Raw genomic sequence first — 22,077 nt, 5'->3', positions numbered from 1 at the left:
GAATTGAGGTAGAAAACTGGAACTTGCCATATTCTTATTCGCAGCTGTCATCTTTTATAACAATGCCCGCAATAGTTTGGAGGAAATATTCAACAAACTATTTAAAATCTTAAAAGTAAGACTGGTCGTGATTCGCATTCGAGCATACCCATGATAAACAAACGAGATCAATTGACGACTTGGAAGAGCTGTTTGAAAAAAAGTTGTTATAAAAATTTCCTAGAGATATCTATGAAATCAGTGTATAAAAAAGTACCAATCATGCAACAGACACGCCCATCTTCGCTGTAAAGTACTAAAACCTCTTTTAGTGCATCGCACCATTGCCGCTAACAGTTAGATAATTTAATCAGTCACCTCCTCATTTTAGAACTTGTAATTTTATTTAAAGATTACTCATGGGAGTTTTTGCGGTGTAAGTACGTTTGAGAAAATTCATAAATTAAAAATGCATTTGTTACGGTTGTTTATGTAATAATTGTTTTTTTTTTTTTTTTTTTTGTATTATTTCGTATAGGAACATGTTATGTTACGGATAAAAATATCTCCATACACGTGCCCGTGTTGCATAAAAATTGTACGCTGTTCTTGCACCTTTTGAGGTTGTTTTAAAAAGAACGTTAGATCGAATATTATATAAAATTAACTTTCAATTAATATCATATCTATTTCATGGCATTTAACTGTTTTCTAATTGATAAATTCAATACAACTGCTTCTTCAGTTGACTATTAATTGACAAAACAAATTTAGAAAAAAAAATGAAATAAGGAAACCATTGGCAAGAGATATAACAATCAATCAATCACAGTAAGTGAAAAAACTCGATAATAATATTCCAATTCACAGCTAACAAAATACGTACGGAAGAAAAGCAAATAATTTAACTACTACTTAAGAACGAATTTCAACAATGGGCCATAATTTCACTAATATGCAAATATTGTGAAAGTTGTAAGTTACTCCACAACCTTTCTGCAAAATGATAAAATACAATAAACTTAACAAGTCGCACAAAAATTGACCAGTCCTCCAGTAAAAGTCCCCATGTCTCACTTAGAGCACTATGCAGCCCACTATGTCGTGTAGAATGGAATAAAAAAATCTTCGGTACTCCGATATGAAATGATATTTCAAGTTTTAGTTCGACATCGTTCGTCCCATGATTTTAAATTTTTTATTACGTCAAAACTAATGACATAGATGATAAGGATATTGACCATTAAAATTATATGATTTAATATTATTATAGCGCAAACATAATTGCACATTTTAATAAAGCGAACAACATTCTCATTAATCAATTGAAATCACTGTTAAAATAATAATAAAAAAAAAAAAACCCGTAATAAGTCGTTTCATTTTAGAACAACTTTTAGAGAAGAGAAATGTTAAAGGCAATTGTTCTCAATGAGAATGGCGAAACTCCGTTTGCCTCATTTGAAAAGCGCATCTTCTAATCCTATTTAATCGAATTGAATGGCAACTCTGCAAAGTAGCAAATAAATAAATCTAACGGTAAAAGGTTTGTGTTAACAAAGGCATAAATTCTCTTACGGCAAGCACGACGAGAAATGAATTTTCTATCACCAAATCTCAAGCAACTGTCAATGATTTCAGATTATTGTGTTTTTACTTGTATTTTTCGAGAGTAGAGTAGCAGTCGGTGCTCTTAAAAACGCTGCGTGAAAATAATAACCGCAAAATTTATGAAACAAATAAGCAGGGATAACAAGTATTAAAGCTTATTCTCTTTTATGATTGCTGGCATGCTCATTCATTTTATTGAAAACAACTGAACGGAAAGTAATCAGAAATCGATAAAAGTAATATAAAAGCGAAAGGTAACACGTTTAAATAACGATAACAATACAAAAATTAGCGATAAAACGAGCAAAACAGGACCTCAGTATTTCAATGGGACTCGCAGTGTGCACTTGCAAAAAGTAAAAGAGGCATCCGAAATACAAAAACATCAAAATTACAACAAAAAAAAAAAAGAAGAAATTAATAATACAGAAAAGTAAAATTTCAAAATACTCAGAATGCAAGGATTAAAGAATAACTCAAGCATAAGCAATAGTTATCTCTTATTCATAGGTCAGCCTGGTAGATGGGTGTGTACATGTTTTATATAAAAAAACCACATGAGAATAAGAAAATTGAAAATCAACGGCAATAAAGTTTCCGAATATTCCCTAAAAGCACAGAGCAAGTCTATTGTCACAAATTAACAACCAGGAAGACAAGAGGCTTTCCTGCAATAATAGATAATAAAAAATTTGTTAACGTCGGCCTTTAATGGAAGGAGAAAAAAAAACTGAAAATCAACTGAATTACAAGGAAAAGTAAAGGTTGTCTGTCCTCTAGTAACATAATCATATGAGAGTTCAAAAGAAAAAACAATAACGGTGTGTGTATGTACGTTTATGAAAGCAACGTAAACTTCATACGTTATTGATAGAACGTTACATTAGTTGAAGGTAACCATTAGACGACGTAAATCATTTTAGATACCGCACCGGAAATTAAATTATAATCAATAAGTAATATTGCAAATACACAAGCACAACACAATTCCTGCCAATCAGGCAGATAAGGGAAATTACCATAGCTGATTGACTAACTGACTGGTCGGTTCGCTTCATTGGCCGTTCTGACTGGTCTATCTAATTAGGGAAAAAGAAAAGTTATATAAACAATCAATAACTTGATACAAGAAACGATGGTAACGATGACTTCAGAAGTCGACAAAACACAAACCACCATAACAATGGCCATTAAATTGTCAACAAGTCCTACCCACCAACACCAGCACAACCATTCAACCACCAATAATCCTTCCGATACAATTATGCCATTAGAAGAGGCAATAACATCAGTCGATACTGATAACATTATTATTAATACAAATGGTCTTAAAGAGTTTCTAAAAGTCGAAGGAGAAGATAAGGAGCAAGAGAAGATGACCAGTGCGGGTGACAGTTCCACAGAGACCATCGAATTAAAAACTGAATTAAATCCAAATGTGACCACAAAAACTGTAATAACTGCTGAAATTAGTTGTAACTTGCAAATGACAACATCTACCACCACTAGCACCACCTCTAATAATAGTGTAAACACCAATAATATAAACGCAGCAAACAGCACTCAAAATTCGATAGGCCCAATTAGAGCAACCACATCACTGCAAGCCAGTGCGGATACAAAATCCTGCTGTCATCAGAAAGCGCCCAGACATTCGCATTTTACATCACCGCCCACTAACCATCACAATAAAAACGAAGACGCGCCTAATATATTGGTATATAAGAAGGTAAACTCATTTATTTTACACGTCTTGAACTGTCGTCATTTTTTTCATTTTTCTTCTAAAGATGGAGGCGATTATTGAGCGAATGCAAGCTGAAAGTACCGGTGTAGCTGTACGCACCGTTAAAGGTTTTATGACCAAAGTTCCTTCGGTGTTTACGGGAGCGGACTTAATTGCCTGGACTTTAAAAAATCTCGATGTTGAAGATGTTACCGAAGCTTTACATTTTGCCCATTTGCTATCATCTCACGGTTATATCTTTCCCATTGACGATCATGCCTTGACTGTGAAAAACGATGGCACTTTTTACAGGTAAGCAACATTTTCAAAGCATGCTTTTAGTTGTCCATCGAAAATATGAAAGCCTTAGCCAAGACGACAATCGCAGAGACGAAGGAAAAAAAAGAGAATCGAATAAAAGTAAAATCTATCACTTTATTTAGATTTCAAACACCATACTTCTGGCCATCAAACTGCTGGGAACCGGAGAACACCGACTATGCAGTGTATTTGTGCAAACGTACCATGCAAAATAAAACACGTCTCGAGCTGGCTGATTATGAAGCAGAGAACTTAGCAAAACTACAGAAAATGTTTTCGCGAAAATGGGAATTTATTTTCATGCAAGTAAGATAACAAGAGTAGGCAAGAGGTGATCTTTGAAAATGAATAGTTTAAAAAAAATTTTCAGGCTGAATCGCAAAGTAAAGTGGCTAAGAAACGTGATAAATTGGAACGTAAAGTCCTAGATTCGCAAGAACGAGCTTTCTGGGATGTTCATCGTCCTATGCCCGGTTGTGTTAATACTACAGAGATTGATATTAAGAAGGCTTATCGTAGAGGATGCTCAAGCCACGGTACCGGCTCAGCCGGAGCCTCAGTAGCCAAAAATCCCGTAGAACAATTGACTCGCATTATAGCTTTGCGTAAACAAAAACTAGAACGACGTACGATTAAAGTCAGTAAAGCAGCAGAAGCGTAAGTCTTTATATAAATGTGATAATTGAATAAATATATAAAAGAAAATTGAAATCTTTACAGCCTGGTATCCTATTACGAGCAGTACAATGAATTTGATTACTTTTTGACATCGCCAGAATTGCCAAATCCTTGGCAAACCGACAGCCCCGAAATGTGGGAAGCCGAAAAGAATAGGTAGATAAGAGAGAAATAGTATTTTTATTTTAAATATTCACTAAAGATCACATATATCGTCGTCTACTTCTATGATCATTTAGCAAAGAGGTGCCCTTGCGTAACGTGAAACGTTGGGCTTTTAGTATGCGTGAATTGTTAAAAGATCCTGTGGGACGTGAACAATTCGCAAAATTTCTGGAGAAGGAATATAGTGTAGAAAATATACTGTAAGTTGATCTAAATTTTTTTTTTTTTTTTTTTTTTTTTGTATATCCACCAGAAGATATGTTTTGCGTGTATGCATATATTTATATCTAATTCACAGAAATGTTTTCGGCCCGATTACGATCCAACATTCATTACTTATTTTGCAGAAACAACTAAATCTCAAATATCTTTCTGTTTAGAGTAAGCTGCATGCTTCTATAGATTCTACCATAATTAAATAGGAATAGAAAATTTAATTCTTTTGCCTTTATTACGATCTCGATATTCGCATATTACTCGATACTAGTGCATAACATCAACACACTCGGCTCTTTTCCAAAGAAAGTGTGTTCTGCGTGTCTCTCAGAAATATGAAAATGAAGTCGGGCTGTAGCGTAGCTCATTTTTGGCTTACAAGCTCGGTCGTATCATCTCTATGCATTTCGATATGGTTCAGCAACTGTATGTACATACAATTTTAAATATAGTAGTACCGAAGTATTTTTGGAAATGTTTAATCTTCGAATTAAAAACAAGTGAAAACACTATAGGACGCCATGCGCCACCATTGAATATCCTACATCTTCTTAAAGTTGTTTGTATACGAACTCTTCAAAATAAGACCTTAAAAGGGAATTGGTCCAAAAAGTAGTCTGATCCAAGCTATTTTCAGTAGCATTCGTCCCTTGGACAAAACCTGCCAGTATATCAATGCTCATCAAAATATCGCAAAATCTGCGCACTGGTGGGTAAATACAAAACACCAAGATTGACAAATGGACAGACAAGATTTGGAAAGCGATTCCGTATAAATTGATATCATAAAAGGTGGGTCCGTCTCAACTCCTTTTATTAATTGCATACACCGCACAAAATTTAATATACTCGTGTACCACAAGTGGTACAAGACGTAAAAAGAAGAGTACTGCTGGCTATGAAAAAAGAAAAAAAATCATAAAACAAATTACGAATTTTTCCGTGTTATTACTATTTATTCTTTATAGTTTTTCTAATATATGAAATTTTGATTTTTAAGATTCTGGGAAGCGGTACAAGAAATGAAAGCATTGCCCCAGTCAGCCATTAAGGAGGCCATTCATAATATATGGCAACAGTTCTTAGCGCCAGACTCTCCGTATGCTGTTAATGTCGATTCAAAATCGATTGATTTGGCACGTGAGGCGGTTAATTGCAATAATCCGAATCGTTGGTGTTTCGATGTGGCAGCTGCTCACATTTATCATCTTATGGAAAGGGATTCATATCCGCGATATTTACGATCAGAAGCGTATAAAGATTTTTTAAATTGTTCGCGCAAAAAGGTCAAATCTATACCGAACTTATTTGGTGTGAAACGCTGAAGCGTGGCTCCTGCGGCTTCTTTGGCAGCTGCATCGACAACAAACACCGTCACCGTTACTACCGCATCATCAGCATCCACATCATCAATACATACCACACACCACCGTACTCAACACCGACAAAGTCAGGATTAGTAAATGCAACAAACAACCAAAAAAAAAAAAATAGCGAAAAAATATATCTCACTCTCCCTCGCTGTCTTCGTTCACATAGCAGACATAAATATAAATAATAAAGGAATCAACCTATAAACTCATAGCATAATATACATAACGTTTTCCTAATTTGTTCCATAGATTGAAACATGCATCATTTGCTAAGCAACAATATTTACTTTAATCAAAGAGGTAGATTTAGAAAAGAATGCAAAAAGAAACAAAACACAAATTAAAAATTGTATTATTTATGTATTATTGTAAGCATAAAGTATTATATAATTAACAAATCCTAGTAAGCCGACTCGTCTATATAAGTAATTAGACTGTTGCCTAACTAAACTAATCATTTACTATATTTGTATATGTAGCTAAATATCTAATCGTTATATAGTTTAAATCGAATCTGTAGTATACAGAGCTTAAAAAAACAAAAGAAGAGAAAACCGAAAATAATAGAAAATCGTTTACACAAAAAGTATAACAAAGAAACAAAAGCAAAAACAAAAAAGGACAACTGCCAATGCATAAATTTCTCGTTACTTTTCGATTTCAAGGAATAATAGTAAAATAAATCAAAAGAACAGAAAAAGAAAAAAAAAGCCAAAACAAAACAAAACTCTCATAAGTAAACTAACACAAAAGTGAAACTATCAAGTATTGGTTCAAGTCGGTTTGTTGTAATTACGTACTTAGATCAAAAAAAATGTTTTCAAGCTCTGCAAGATTAGGAAATTGTGAGAGAAAATCATTTTTGGACAATTCTTTGGAAATTGTTCCTCTTTTCTTTTTTTTTTCTTTTTTGTTTTTTTTTGTTTAACTAGCCTATAAAAGATTCAAAAAATTCTTACAGCACTTGGTTAGAGAAAATTGAAAACTTGAACGAGACTAATGTGCCGAGACGGAAATGCAACTAAAATAGCCTAGAACTTAGATTCGTAACGAAAATCAACTAATCAGTTCAAATGCAAAAAATATTTCTTTATTTGTTAGATCGGTCAATAAGTCAATATTGAGACTTAATCGCTTAATCGCTGTTGTCGTTAAAAATCGATTGAAATCAACTAAAAATTTTCCATTTAAGTTGATTCAAAATATTAAAGATTAACGTCTTCACTTCGCAATATTGCAAGTCATTTATCTAAAAAACAGGATATATAGCGTCAATCGTCTTGCCAGGATTTGCGATGCGATTTTCCATTTTAGGAAAACAAAGAAGCGAAATGTATCAAAACTATAGCTTTCTTTTTTTCCTTACATGTTTCTTTCATGTTTCACTTTGGATACGATTCTGTGTATGTTCGCTAAGCATATCATAGAGTGAAAAATGATTTTAAAGGGAACAATTTTCTTCTTTTCCTAACAATCGAACTAAGGCACTCCACTCAACTCAGTTCAAGTAAGTAGACATTCAAGCTGCAAAGCCTTAAAAAAACTATAATGTGCTCTGTGAAAGAATGAAGCCTATCCAAGAAGTCTTTGAACAAAATTTCAAAAGAAACGACGACGCGAACGTAAGTTCCTAAAAAAACTGTATGTAGTTCGACGAAAGTTTTCTACACGATAGGTGATGTCATTGTTATTTAGCCCATTCACACACACGTAACCTGAAAGACGATTCATTGGTTGCGTAGTTTCTTTTAACCCAAGTAATTCACATTTAACAAGAATCTACGATGGATGCCCATAAAGTTTTATATCCTCGCCTAAAAGTGTCTTATTAAAGACAACGAAATTTTTTTTTGTTTGTCCTTTAAAACCACGTGATTAGGCGTGAGATGGAAAGTTGGCCTTATTACCACGAGTTTCAGGCGAGTTCTTGTAAAACCGCGAGTAGGCGAAAAGGAAGATAATAAAACGACGCAATATTACATACGCAGTTAAAAAAACTTTCATAAAATCCTTATGTTTATGTATCTAATATTCGATCATTCGAAAATTTTAAAGGAAACTCTTTTAATTTGGAACATTTTAAAAGAGCAAAAAATAATCTCGAAAATTTTAAAATTCAGAAAAAAACATAAATTCTTCATTATTAATTTGTCGAGCACTCAGTGCAGGTTTTTGGAACTTAAAGTTCTTTATCAAAATTGAAAAATATTCGCAAATATATTTTTTGAAAATTTTTCCTATGATGTATATCCATTCACGTGTGTGCATGAAATATCAAAATGCTGACGCTAGTATTTATTATTTAATGGTCCAGTTGTTGTAATGTGCTGAAACCGTTGCTTTGTTTGCTTTTCAAGTTTTTGAAAGTTTGAATATTCTTCAAAGTAACCTCGCAAGTAACAGCAGCTACTTCTTATAAAAAATAAAAAAGAGAGAGAAAAAAAGCATTTTTTTTTTCTACGAGTAAACTCAGTATAGTTTATTAAAGAAAAGAAGTTGTTCGTTTATTTATTTATTTATTTTTTTTTTAATATACTTGTAAAAGAATTTTTTTGAAAAATGTTTATAAAAATGCATTTAAAAAATTCATATTTCAGAATGCAATAACAAAAGAACTGCAGAATAAGTAATAAGTTTCATTTGTTGAAAGAAGAAAGCGAAACAAGACGGACAGACACCTAACTAAACTAATTAATTTGTCTGCCAGTGCGATAGATCATCAATTAAAAAAAAGAACAAAAATAAATGAAACGCCAAGTATTTGCGTGGCCACCATCACAGCGCTTTAAAAGTGAAACTTTGTAGATTTTAATAATAATAATAATACTAATAAAATTATAAACATCACCTATCATTAACATTAAAATAAAAAAATAAAAAAAAAATCGAAAATTATATTCGTCTCGAATCTTTTATACACGTTCATCATTCAATATTTTGTTTATTAACTGGGCGGATGGTAATTGCCCTTTTCCCGAGATCTTTTTCATTCTAAATCCATAGATGGCTTTGTGCAAATGAGATTATCATCTAAATTAATTTCCAAACATACTATCGATTCTAAGTTTGAGTCCTATTTTTCCTATTATGGGCGTGATCATGAACATTTTTACATTGAATTTTTTACAGGCTAACGGGGATAACCATTTGTAGTTATCTCTAGATCACTATACATACAAATAGACTATAGGTTGTAAGTTATAGTATTTTTGCTGTTATGAGCATGATTGTAGACTAATTTTGATGATTTTTTGCATTGAACTTTTAAATCGATCTGGTACACTATATTCCATAGGTTGTAAGCACACACAGGTATAACTCTATTGTAGGTGAATCTTGACAGATCTCAAATTTCATCCATGACCTTCAATAGCCAAATTTGTTCTTCCTACTTTAATTGTGTTGTGGGTATAATTGGGCCAATAGCAGACACCATTTTACATTGATCAAGAGTATAAAGTGCTTTAATGCAAGTATCACGATAAATTTCGGAATGAGAATATAAATGTAGTATAATCACTTTCTCCTTTACAGAAGATGTGATGAAATGTTATTCTTAAAATGACAATAGACTGTGATTACCTACATTCTATAAATACATATATATATATATATATATATACAATATATATATAATATATATACAATATATATATATATGCACATGTTAAGGTATATTTTCTCATTTATTGCGATGAAGTTACTTGTTTTTTACCTTCGATTGTGTTATAGTTGCAGTCTATGTATGACTTGAAATGGGAACGTATGAACATCATTTCGAAGAAAACTAATAGGTATTAACTAGAAAAAAATTTGCAATTGCAGTTGCATAATAAGAATAATGTCTACGCACGCCTATTATTATTATTATTATTATTATTATTATTATCATTATTACTCATACGCCATGGTCTATAGAATATTAAATTGAATTCGTTACACAGTTTACGCTCCTAAAACTTAATAGGTCGAATTAGTTTATAGAAAGAGAGGAAGCAAGAAGGGGTTCACTTCAAAAACATATAATATACGTATATATAAAATAAATAGCAATCTATGTATATATATATATATATATATATATATATGTACATCTATATGTATATGCATATGTATTTGTACTTAATGTGTAAGAAATAAAGATGAAACTCCATCATGAGATAGATAATAATGATAATTTTCTTGTATGTGATTTTTGTATTGTAATTGTAAATTTTTCAATTAAATACTAATTCTAATATTAAAATATATTAACTACCAAAAGATATTATTTTAATAATTATTTTCAAGAATTACTGAAATTTTTATTTACTATGATTAAACATACAAACACTAATAATAAGCCTTTTAAAATAAATTTAATTCATTATTGACATTCATTGAAATAATGTATAAAAATTTCTTATCGCTTAACAATAACTAATTAGCAATTATGTTTATCTCATAAAAGTAAAACATGAAACGTTAAAATAAGTTTCCCGAATTATGTATGTATCTTAGACTGAACCTTAAATACCCACCACATCGGCACAAAAACATTTTGTTCATTGTGTGTACGCCCCAGTTTACTGATCGTACAATCTATTTTATACCGGCCTCTTTGACGATTGTTAACAATATTTACACAACATTTTCATATGATAATCGCTATAGATTGTCTATAGATATGTACTTAATCAATCGATACGATAGCAAATTTAATAATACAATATACAATTTTTTGCGGTCCGGCAATTGGTCGACTTTCACTCTAGTTGCTAGTAATAACTTCAAATGGTATTATCATACAGATTTTCCTTCCCTCGGATATTTATCATCATCCATTAAAACTATTGCATCTCATAACGTCAAGACTAATATTAGGCCAAGTGAAAGGTTGATGACATTCTTCCTAATCAGTAGGCTGGGTAGAAAATGTATTTAAATTTTTATGAAAAAATTATATGGACTGTCTTAACTTGAACTTGATACATTATTTTGATATCTAATGTTTTTCAATTTCCCAAGTTTCTTAATTATTGTAAACGTGTTTGCGGGGGCGAATCATAGTGATTTTTTTGGCTTGATATAGGAAATTAAACATAGAATGTACTCAAGAATTTTCATGGTAATTTTTATGATTTCGAAAGTTGCAACTCTAAGCGACCAGGCAATGTCCTAAATCGATTTAGGACTCTCCGCTGTATAGAAAAAAACATAAAAAAAACATATTCCTTCTTATGGCGCTTGTTGGCTGCATCCGAACCCGTAGAATCATCCAAGTACAAGTCAGTGACAATTACGGACACTGTGTCTTTATGCGTTGGAGCGATTCCTGGGCACTCTCTACTTAAAGTATTTATACAAAAAAAGTTTATTTTTTTCGTCAACGTAAAGAGATCAATAGATTTTTGAAAATGATGTTTGCCTAATATTTTAGTCGTGCTTTTCGTAAATATTTTTTTAACAAATTTTACGCTTTCTGCAGCCTATGCTTAATTTCTATAAGCTATTGATGAAAGTAATGCAAATTTGTGGTTGGTTTTCTTATATTTTCTTTATACCGTACGCCTCTTACAGTACAAGGGTATTTCAAGTTTGTAGAAATGTATGCAACATAAGGAAGATTATGAAATAGACCCGTCTTTTATTATGCCAATCAATTCAGAATCGCTTTCTGAATCAATCTAAGCTTGTCTATCCGTCTGTCTGTCTGTCTGCCTTGTGCCTTGTTTTCTTGTGTTTTAATGAAATTTGATATACTGACGATTTCGGACCCAAAAATGAACGCTCTTAAAAATGATTCGGATCGGATCACTTTATTGACCGCTGCTCATTTAACGCCCTATTTTAAAAAGTCGTTATATGGAAAAAATTGCAATTTTTGAAATTTCTCGACAAAAATGACTCAGTAATAGAATTTCGGTATTCTAAATTGAAGACTTTGGATCGGCTGGGTCATTTTTGACGCATTTTAAACCCTCTCACCTTCAACGTCTTCCGATATAAAAAAATGTTATTTGAAAAATTCATTATATGGACAACTAACTGTGTGATAATGCAGGGTATTTAATGGTGGTTCGTAGCCCATAATAGTGTTATTCTGGTTTCTTGACCTTTACCTGTGTACCTGTCTGCCTATCTGTGAACATATCTAAACTGTTTTCAAACTTCATTTAGTTTAATTTAATCGCAAACGTAAACGTTGGGATTAATTTATAAATTTAAATTGTCATGAGTGTAAAAAAATCCAACAACGATTAAAGGCTAAATTAACTTAGATTTACATTTAAAATTACCGAGCATCGGTTGAATATACCTAAATAATAAATTCGATTTTATCAAAAAAAAATACTTTTGTCGTCATCTTTCGATGATAAATATAAATATACAATTACAATAAATTAAAGGAAGAAAACAGATTAAAGGCGAGAAAAAATCATCTTTTATTGTATTAAGTAATTGGGGCCGAATAATAAAAATTAACAAAATATTATAAATATATAGTTAATTATTATTTTGTTCTTTCATTATTTGTCGTTTTAATGAAATTTAAATGTTACGTAAAAATATAAGTTAAAATTTCCCACCGTTTTTAAATCATAATAATAACAAACAATAAAATAATAATAATAAAACAATAATAACAACAAATATAAGATACTAAAAAACTTGATGAAAATAACTATTAAAAACAAAATACAGTATACGTTGGATTAGTACGTTGTGTTAAAAATAATAAAATATATATGTATATATATGTATATATATATATATATATATATATATATATATATATGTATAATATAATAATTTTCAATGCAATAAATTGTTTATTAAGAACAAAATTGAACTTTTAGTTAAACGTATTATTTTCATTTTGATCATAATTTGTTTTTGTTTATGGCTTTTTTTTTTTTTGTCTAATACTAGTACTAATATCGAAATGAATTCTGCGAATAAACTAGAAAGTGTCCGATTTATTATTGATCTCCTTAATATATATCAAAAGTGATATCAACTTAAATAAGGATAACGTGATATATATTAAACGGAAACATAACCTTATTATCACAAAAAATCTCCACTGACCTGTAAACGTACGCACATGTTCATCTGGCAACCTTAAACATCACTCTATTTAACGATATAAATATTTCTTAATCTCACTTGAAAAGTGATGGAAGTGCCGTAGCATTTACAATAAAAACAAGAGAAAGCACTATAGTGAGCCACACGTCATCATTAAATACCCTACACCCCGCTACTGCTGTTCATATAGCAATCAATTTCACAACAAGGCATCATATGGGAAATGATCGGAAAAATAGTTCGGCCGTCCCCATTGGCAACAGTCGGTGCCTTTGAACCAAATACCCCATCGGTGTACTAAATTTCATAAAAATAACTCAAAAATTGCGACCTTTAGGTTAATTCAGAAAATGATTCTGAATCGAAAAGGTGGCTCTATCCTAAGTCCTTCTGGGTGTTGCGTACAACCGCAGAAACCTTTTGTAGGGTATAATAATGTGTGTGTCCTGTCTCTATTGTTCACCACGACACTTCAATGAGAAGCTAATCGGATTCATACCGTCTTAAAATAGCAATTGATATAATTGCTGATCTTCTAGAAACTGTTGAAACCTAATCTTACTGACGTCATTTTGATGCCATAGGCAACTGCCAGATTTTAAGACAGCGATTCTGCTTTCGAAGTCGAATTCATTTAAGGCGAAACATACGAAAAAAATATATGAACGCATTGTTAAACAAGGCAACGCAAATTACACTTAAATGTTCCATCTATTTGTGTAGCAGCATTTTCTGGATCTGTATAGTGTTTTTTTTTTTTTTTCGTTTATTCGCCGCCTATCATGAAGCAATTGATGTCCCATAGCGGAATAATGTGATTTCTTAAAATTCGTGTTGGTGAACCGGGGGATTTGATTCCAAGATAATCGAACTGGGTAACTGTGACAGCATTTTAAAGTTCAAAGATGACATTCTCAACCCACCAACCATACCCAAAGGTAAATTTTGTACCCGTAAGAGCCCTTTAGGAACATCACACGGATATAGTGGCACCGTCCAAATAAAGTATTGAAAAAAACTTTGATGCAAATCTCAATCAGAAATGCGTTTTGTTTATGTTTACTTTCGGGAGCACAAAGTGGACGACTCGATATGACATCTCGCTACTGAATTATTTTCTCTGACGACGTACAAAGTCGTCGTAATAACTGACGCTCTTAAGTCAACATAAACCTTATTGTTAACGAAATAATTTTTCAATTGCTTGAAATGTTGCTGAAAAAAGTTGAACTGGTCTAATCAAGTCGATCAAATGTGCTCATCGTGTACATTATTGTTGAAAAATAAGTAATTTTTGAAGGGAAACCAAAATTATCTCTCAATTGAAGTTTTCTACGACTTTTATTTTAATTCAAAGTTCTATCACCTTCAAAAAATTCGCTACATACATAGGTGCAAGCGGAAATCATAAAGCTACCTAACCAACACCTTTTATTTGCCTATAAAATGATAATCATAACAATAGCAATAACAATAATAATAATGTTAATAATAAGAAGTAAGAAAATTATATTCAGCTATGGTCGAGTCATCTGCACGCACGATCTTTATAGTGGATATATACATAAGCGCATATATTAATTGTTGCAGTTTATGAGCAACGGGTAATATACTCACTTTTTTGTTATTCTCGAAAACACTTCTCACTTACTTACGCTATGCTGTGGGCTTGCTTTTTCACCGATTTCGCCCACTTTCAGTAACAATTTACATGCGGTCACTTCCAATGTTTTTGCCGCATGTGCAGCCGATATCCTCAGTTCGGTGACCATATGCGCACAATCAAATGCCGAGAGGGCTTCAAAATTTGATATTGATCCAATAATCGATACAGACTTTGTAGAGCCTCCGAAGCTCTCTTCTCAGGATATCACAAACGTTTTGTTAAAAGAAAGAAATACCGATACTGAATAAAATTGTTTCGACGGAGTCTCTCCGGAATTTCTCCATTTTCACGTAGATGGACGTTACAGCTATTGCAGTTTGTAAGGAACAAAGATAAAATGCATTTAAAGACAAGATAATCTCACTTTACGTTGTGCTGCGAGCGTGTCCCTTGCTTGCTTCGGCAAACGTGCAAGAACTTGGAATGTTCATATGCTCAATTTGAATGCTTACCACAGAGATTACATCGGCAGACAGAGGGAGAGACGGGCATGCTTCAAACCGAATCACAAATTGATGCTGATCAAGATGATATGTTGTCTCTAAAGCTTTCTTGGGGGTGTTGCAAATGTTTTGACAAGATGGATATACCCCCATTCTTCGGTGATAGGTATAAAGATAATAATAATAATAATAAGAATAATAATAACAAGCATGAAATCTATATTCGGCTTTGGCGAAACTGTTACGCTCATCAGCGTTACCCTGAAAAAGATTTTAAAAAAAGAGAAGAAAAACCTCGATTTTCGTACTCCTTAATATTGGTTAGGCGTGGCTGGTATTTTTCATTGTATTATATTATATCCCTTAAATATTCGGACAAATTTTTTGTAGGTTAATCTTTGCAATTAACGAGTAAAAAAACAAATTGTTTACTTTAGAAAAGAGATGTATTTTCAATTTAACTGACACTGTGGGTAAGTGCATCCGCTGGCTTGGCTCTTTTTCGACACTAATCTGCGTGCAAGAATTTTTAATATTTTGCCAAATAGGAGAATGTTTACAATAGCTATTGGACAGACGAACAAACGCTTTTAGTTTGTAAGTAAAAAAAATCAGCCGCGCCCACTCCCTATTGCAGAGCATGAGAATTTCTGATTCTTTCACTTTTTTTGTCTTCTTCAGGATAATGACGATGGGCATAAAAGATTCGGTCACGACCGAATATAATATTCTTAGTGTTTTTTTTTTTCTTGTTTGCTTCAAGTACCTCTGTACTGCACTTCTAAAACTACTATAAATATACATGAATCTATACATATATATACCAATATCTTCATCAATTTACAATCAAATAAAGTACGAATTAAGAATAAATTTATAAATAAATTGTTTAAAAACAACACTTGAACAACTTGAAGTATTTTAATAACACTGGATAAGAGCTTAAGTTAAATAACTTGATAAAAATCTACAAAGTATTTTAAGATAACTTCGATAATATGTGAATTTTGCCTACCTTGCATACCTAATAAATAATAAACGTAGGCCACGAAACATATGCCCGGTGATACGTTTGCTTTCATGTGTGTGTGTGTGTGTGTGTGTGTGTGTGTGCGTAGTTTTCCTCGAACAATCTTTTGATTCTTTTCTGTTGAGAAATTTCAATTTTCTGATGAACAAAATTTATTCGAATAAACTTAGTGCTAGAAATGATTTTGTTATATATGAAAACTACGGAATCCAGAGGGACGTATATTCGTCGTAAAAGACGTGACTATCAATTTACTTCACATAAATTGTTAAGATAAATCCTTTTGTTGCATTTGCATTGGGAAGGATTTCAATGACTTTTTCAAATGGTTGCCGTAATCAAACTTTCACGGAAAATAAAAAAACATGTCAAGTAGCGAAACTACATCACTCTGACAGCATACGAATTCGGCTCTGCTGGCAAATCGAGCAAAACAAACGGTTTAACCAGTTAACAGTGTCAATATCGTGTCAATACATGTTCATGATGATAAAATTTTATGAGAGAAATCCAACATAAACGGACGGACGGACGGACGTATCGCTGTTAAATGGTTAACCGTAGGGCGCCATTTGTATGGCTATGAAGATGACTGTATTGAAATTACGGTTTGATTTTAATTCATTTTGACATGATTTTATATCTTTGATATCTTGATGATCTTTTGGGTATTTTTGATAGAAATCACCGAAATGCCCGAAATTATTCGAATCACTATCCGCCTGAGTGGCCGAGTAGGCAAGAGTCTCGACTAGCAACTCAATGGTCGTGGGTTCGAATCTCAAGTGCGGTAGAGTTTTTAATAAAAGCCGAAAGCCTTAGATGCTAGTGCTTTAAGACTTTAGTCTTAGAATTTATTCTCTGGCTAAATTTCTAATAATAATAATAATAATAATATTCGAATCACTTTTACTTTTAACGTCATATCTCACGATTTTTGCACATTCTTCATTTATGATATATATTTTTGTATATAGTATCCTTGTAGTGTCTGCCTGTTTTCGAATGCGTCTTGAAACAGTATATCCACAGTTAATTTCTACGCAAGTTGCAAAATGTTTTTTATCGCAGATAACTTATTATTACACAAATATTGAACGCATATCAAAAAGTTGTTTCTTACATGATTGCTTAAGTTTTCTAACCATTATATAGAAACTTCCCAAATTTAAACTGAATGCGAAATTAGATAGACGAAAGACTAGGTAGACAAATGTCGATTCCGAATTTCACGCTTACTAATTATCAAAATGATTTTTCCGCCTTCTAACGAATACAATTTCCAATAAAGTGTACAATAATATCATTGGAGTAACTTGCTATGTAAGCGTAAACAACGTCAACGATGTTATCGAAAATAAATAATCTGTCATTTGTAAGCTATTGCTGTACTATATCACATTGAAAGACTAACATACATACGCTTACTTACGCTTACTGATTATGTAAACAGCTGCGTACCCTTAAACGTAGAACGTACACAATAATCGAAATACTATTTTACAAAAGAGATTTGTTAAATTTTTGTAATATTGTCACATACGTGACATTACGTTATTCATTCAACACCTTTTGAAATACAGTCCGTACCATTGAATTGTGATTTTTAGGATAATATAGGTTTTACTTGGAAAATTAGGAGATTGCTTACAGAAACTTATATTTGTAACGCTTTAATTCTCCCTCTGGTCTTGTCCGTTCGAACATTGCAATTGCAATCATTTGTCCCTCGCAAATATTCTGCCTATGTACCCTTTTACAAGTTACCATTACTTCCTCACTTCTCGCGACATTTTTAATCCGATTTCCCCGTAAATTTCTGCCAATTATGATTAATCTTCTCGCTAGTCACTAGTTGCACGATACGGGTAACGCGTCGTGAATTTGTTTCTGGTTTTTCACTTCTTTAGAAATTAAGTTTCTTAGAAAACCGATTAATTTCCATGAAAACTCAAATCATGAGAAAAGTAAGTTAAAAAGTTAAAACCGGTTCAGCGGCTCTAAGTCAGGAGTAGCCGAACGTTTGCTTCTAAAACTCAACTAAGGGAATGACATGCCATTCAACCTCTCTTAGCCGTGATCCTTGCGTATCACTCGTCAGGTCTGAATTTGCTCATTTTGTCCAATAACGAAACTCGATCTCCCTTAGGCTGAAAGTCAGAGTTTCTTATTAATAATTGTCAGCACGTTTTTTGGAAAGCCATGGATGTTCTTACGCTAAACTTTTTTTTTGAATAGTGTTGATAAATATTAGCACCGATTTTTAGGAAGATATCTCTTAGCAACTGTATGTAAACTCATAACTTTGTTTCCATTGTAGGTGCGATTGTTGACGTAGGCAGATCGTGCTCATTTTCAAACTCAATCTATAAGCTTTTGTCTCAGATAAGCGGATAAGCGGACCTAATCAGATTAAAAGCAAGGATGTGGGTGTTCTGAAATTAATATCAGATTGCTATAAAGGGAAAATGAAGCTTGCATATATCCGATACGATAGTAATTTAAGTAAATCGGTCGAGGTAGTTTTTTATGGCTTATTATCACTATTTTCTTTCGAATAGTCAAAAATACCCGTCAGATGGATCGCAAAATCGCCACTTTTTAGCTGGAAGTTGGCGATTACTGCCTAAAATCCGTTATCGTCCTTATCCAAGCGCTTTGCATATGAATGCAATATAATTAATATTTTTATAATTTATAAGAGGAAAACGCTTTTTAGTCATAATTCATCGAGATATAAGGGGCTTAACAAGCTCTTTAATTGTTATCATTATTTGTTCGCGTAAACAGATTAATACACTCAGAAAGGCAAAAAAAAAAAGAAAAAAAAAAAGAAAACTTTTGCAATGCAAAACAAATGTTGGTAACAACAGCAGCAAATATTAAATGCTTATCTATAACTGATGACACTGAGAATGTTATAAAAATAACTGTAATCAGTCGCAGATAAATATATACAGACAAATTTTATTTCGAGGAATATCGCTTACGTCGGCAAAGATAGAAATTCAATTGCTGCGCAGCCGCTTCACCGAAGAAAGACATCTCACACGGAATGATGATAGACGACAGTAGATAAAGAAAAATTCCAAAAGGAAATTATAATTAAGACAAAAAACAAAACAAGAAAATTGTTTTCCTACTTTTATTAGGAATTACTATTATTGTTATTATGATTATAATTTTTTTTTTTTTTTCTTTGTTTTTGTCTTAATCTTAATTTTCCATAAGTTTTAAATCCACCATCGACAAATTGCAGATGTATTAATTTTTCAGTTACTTTTGTGACATTCACTAAACTAAATACATATTTTTGATCGCCTCGATAGTTTGCGTCAATTCGGCTACGGTCGTCGGAGTGTTCGTTCGCTTGTTTACAGATCAAAAGAGCGGAGGGAAAGCCAAAGTTCGATGGTCGATAGCTTAACTCGAAGAGAAAAAGATCCGATATATTCAACCGAATTTAATCAAAGATCTTTTGAATCTACCATATATATAAGTTATTCCTTATCGAAATTCATTTTCAATAATTCCATGTTTTTGCTGATATATCAGCTCTCGAAATGCTCCGAGAACATGATGCTTGCCCATGGCCGTCATTTGAGTCAATTCTTTGTGGAAAAACATGGCGCCCATGGTCATAGCCCATTTTTGCGAATATAAGCACAACGAATCGAGCAAAGCTTCGAGTTGCAGGCTTGACCAAACACGACGGCGACTGTTGAATTAATGCAAACTTGCCCGCTCAAAAATTCAAGCCCTTGGAATGAAATATCATGTAAATTGTCCACCACAAGTAAAAAGGCGTAAACATTGCTCCTCCGTTGACCCTTTCTTAGTATGGGCACACTATTAAGTGTATGGAATTTCGAATTTTTTCACAATACACTCTACTTTGGCTACTTATCAGATGTATGCCGCAAAACGTTGCTACAGCGTATTTTCCTACCTAATTTCATAGGAAACTTTGACAAAATTAAATATGAGCAGATACCGAAAAATTTTGTGTTTTATTAACATTTTTTTTGTTTTAATTACAAAATTGGTTGAGATGAAGGGTAACTAAAATTCGTCGAATAGCGAATTTAAACTCGTTACTTGTTTAATAATTTCCTCTCTTCTTATAGAATGCAAATGTAAACAATTTGGCGGTAGGCCAACTACTGTAGTGTATTGGAATAAGTAGCGCATACACCTGATTATCAAATGCTACTCTCTCCTCGCAACTGACTGGCTGTTAACTGAACAAGCTAACGGATTCTGTTTTCTTCTTCATTTTTGTCTTCTTTTTCAACTTTTTTTTTTTTTTTTTTTTTTTTCTTTTCTTCTTATTCCCCTTTCCATCAAAACGAATTGTAGCAAAGCAAACTTAGAAAGAAATCTCTGAAAAGTAAAATATACTTGTTCATCTATATGTTCTATGAGGAAATATACACATAACAGATGTTATTGACTGAACTGTGACGACGGCAACCGCGACAACAAAATCGTTGATCACATATCGCTATACAGTTCAGTATAGGTTTAGCGCTGCTTGGCAAATATACTCTCATGCAAATCAGTGTTTTTTTCCTTTTTTTTTTTTTTTTTTTTTGTTAAAAGGAAAAAAAAATTTTCAACTTAACTGTAAAATACGATATAAATATTCATGAAAGTTATGTTTGTATTAAAAAAACAAAACTGAAATAATAATAAAAATAAATGTGTTGCACATAGCTTCCTTTGTATAATGTTTTCAATCAAATGACACGGTTACCAAAGCCGGTTTTCAAGATCTCTTCTTGTCTTCTGCAAAAACATTGAAAAACTATTAAAAAAAAAAACAACAACAAAAAAAACGAGAAACTTGTTTGCAATCGACGAAAACAAAACAAAAAAAAACAAACAAAAAAAGCAAAAGAAAAACACTGGCAAAAAGAAAAAAGTTCTGTGAAAAAAAAAAAGGCCAGACCATCACATCATGATCATCTTTTTGGAGGAAAGAAGCGAGAGACCATAATATGTACAATAAATAAAAACCCACCAAACTACAGCTATTAGTAACTTATAGGAAAAGTTGTTACAGTCAATTATTAAGGGAAGGGAAAAACCAAGAAAGAAAAATGTTTAGAAAGATAGAAGAAGAAGAAAAAGAAAAAGCAGATCATATAGAAGTCTACTAAAAGCCAATATATCAATTATTTGGCCTTGAGGTGTAAGGTGGAATATTGATTGAAATGATGAAACAGTTAACCGACTCTTGATTTAATTTTCTCAAGGCAAGGCAAGAAAACCCCAGTTATTAAGAATTTGAAATTATTCGCAATTCATTAAAATTAATATCGCTTCAGAGAAACGAACAGATAGATGAACAATAAATTTTATTATGAATTTTTTGTTGTTTCAATTTCAATTATAATTATAATTTTAATGCAACGAATGCATTATCGTGTGAATAGCAGTAAAATAAATCGTCGTTACAGATCGCGCCGAACAGAACTGAACTGAACTGAATGCATTGACAATAAATTTATTATTAACGGATGAAATTAACTTTCAATACGGTGTTTAGTGGACACATATGTGTACGCAGTGTTTAATTATATTATATTTTTATAGATCGTTTGTTTAATTTCAATTAAATTTGACTTCTTGTACTCCAAAGTCATAAATTAGCTTACAGTACAATAACCTGTGCTAAATGTTTACAATATCTGCTACGACAAGAATCGTACAACAACAACAAAAACAGAAAAAATAAAACTAAAGTTATATAAAAGAAACAAAAAAAAAAAAAAAAAAAAAAAAAAAAAAAAAAA

At 32.2% G+C, this 22,077-nt stretch overlaps 2 protein-coding genes across 2 annotated transcripts in view; one reads left to right on the top strand and one right to left on the bottom strand.

Annotated features, from left to right (window-relative positions):
* LOC119637316 overlaps window positions 1-22,077 on the bottom strand; it is an 88,702-nt gene that overhangs the window by 44,337 nt on the left and 22,288 nt on the right. The window lies entirely within an intron of this gene.
* On the top strand, window positions 1,688-6,990 carry LOC119637315 (regulator of G-protein signaling 7). The gene is made up of 7 exons (XM_038033262.1): window positions 1,688-3,319; window positions 3,381-3,628; window positions 3,760-3,943; window positions 4,008-4,294; window positions 4,358-4,471; window positions 4,555-4,680; window positions 5,697-6,990. The coding sequence occupies exons 1-7, from the start codon at window positions 2,726-2,728 to the stop codon at window positions 6,019-6,021; spliced, it is 1,878 nt and encodes a 625-aa protein (XP_037889190.1). The 5' UTR covers window positions 1,688-2,725; the 3' UTR covers window positions 6,022-6,990.

Source organism: Glossina fuscipes, unplaced genomic scaffold (assembly GCF_014805625.2).
Source record: "Glossina fuscipes isolate IAEA_lab_2018 unplaced genomic scaffold, Yale_Gfus_2 59, whole genome shotgun sequence".
Taxonomy (NCBI): Eukaryota; Metazoa; Arthropoda; class Insecta; order Diptera; family Glossinidae; genus Glossina; species Glossina fuscipes.
Note: the sequence above shows the minus strand (reverse complement) of the source record. Positions and strands in the feature narration are given on the sequence as shown.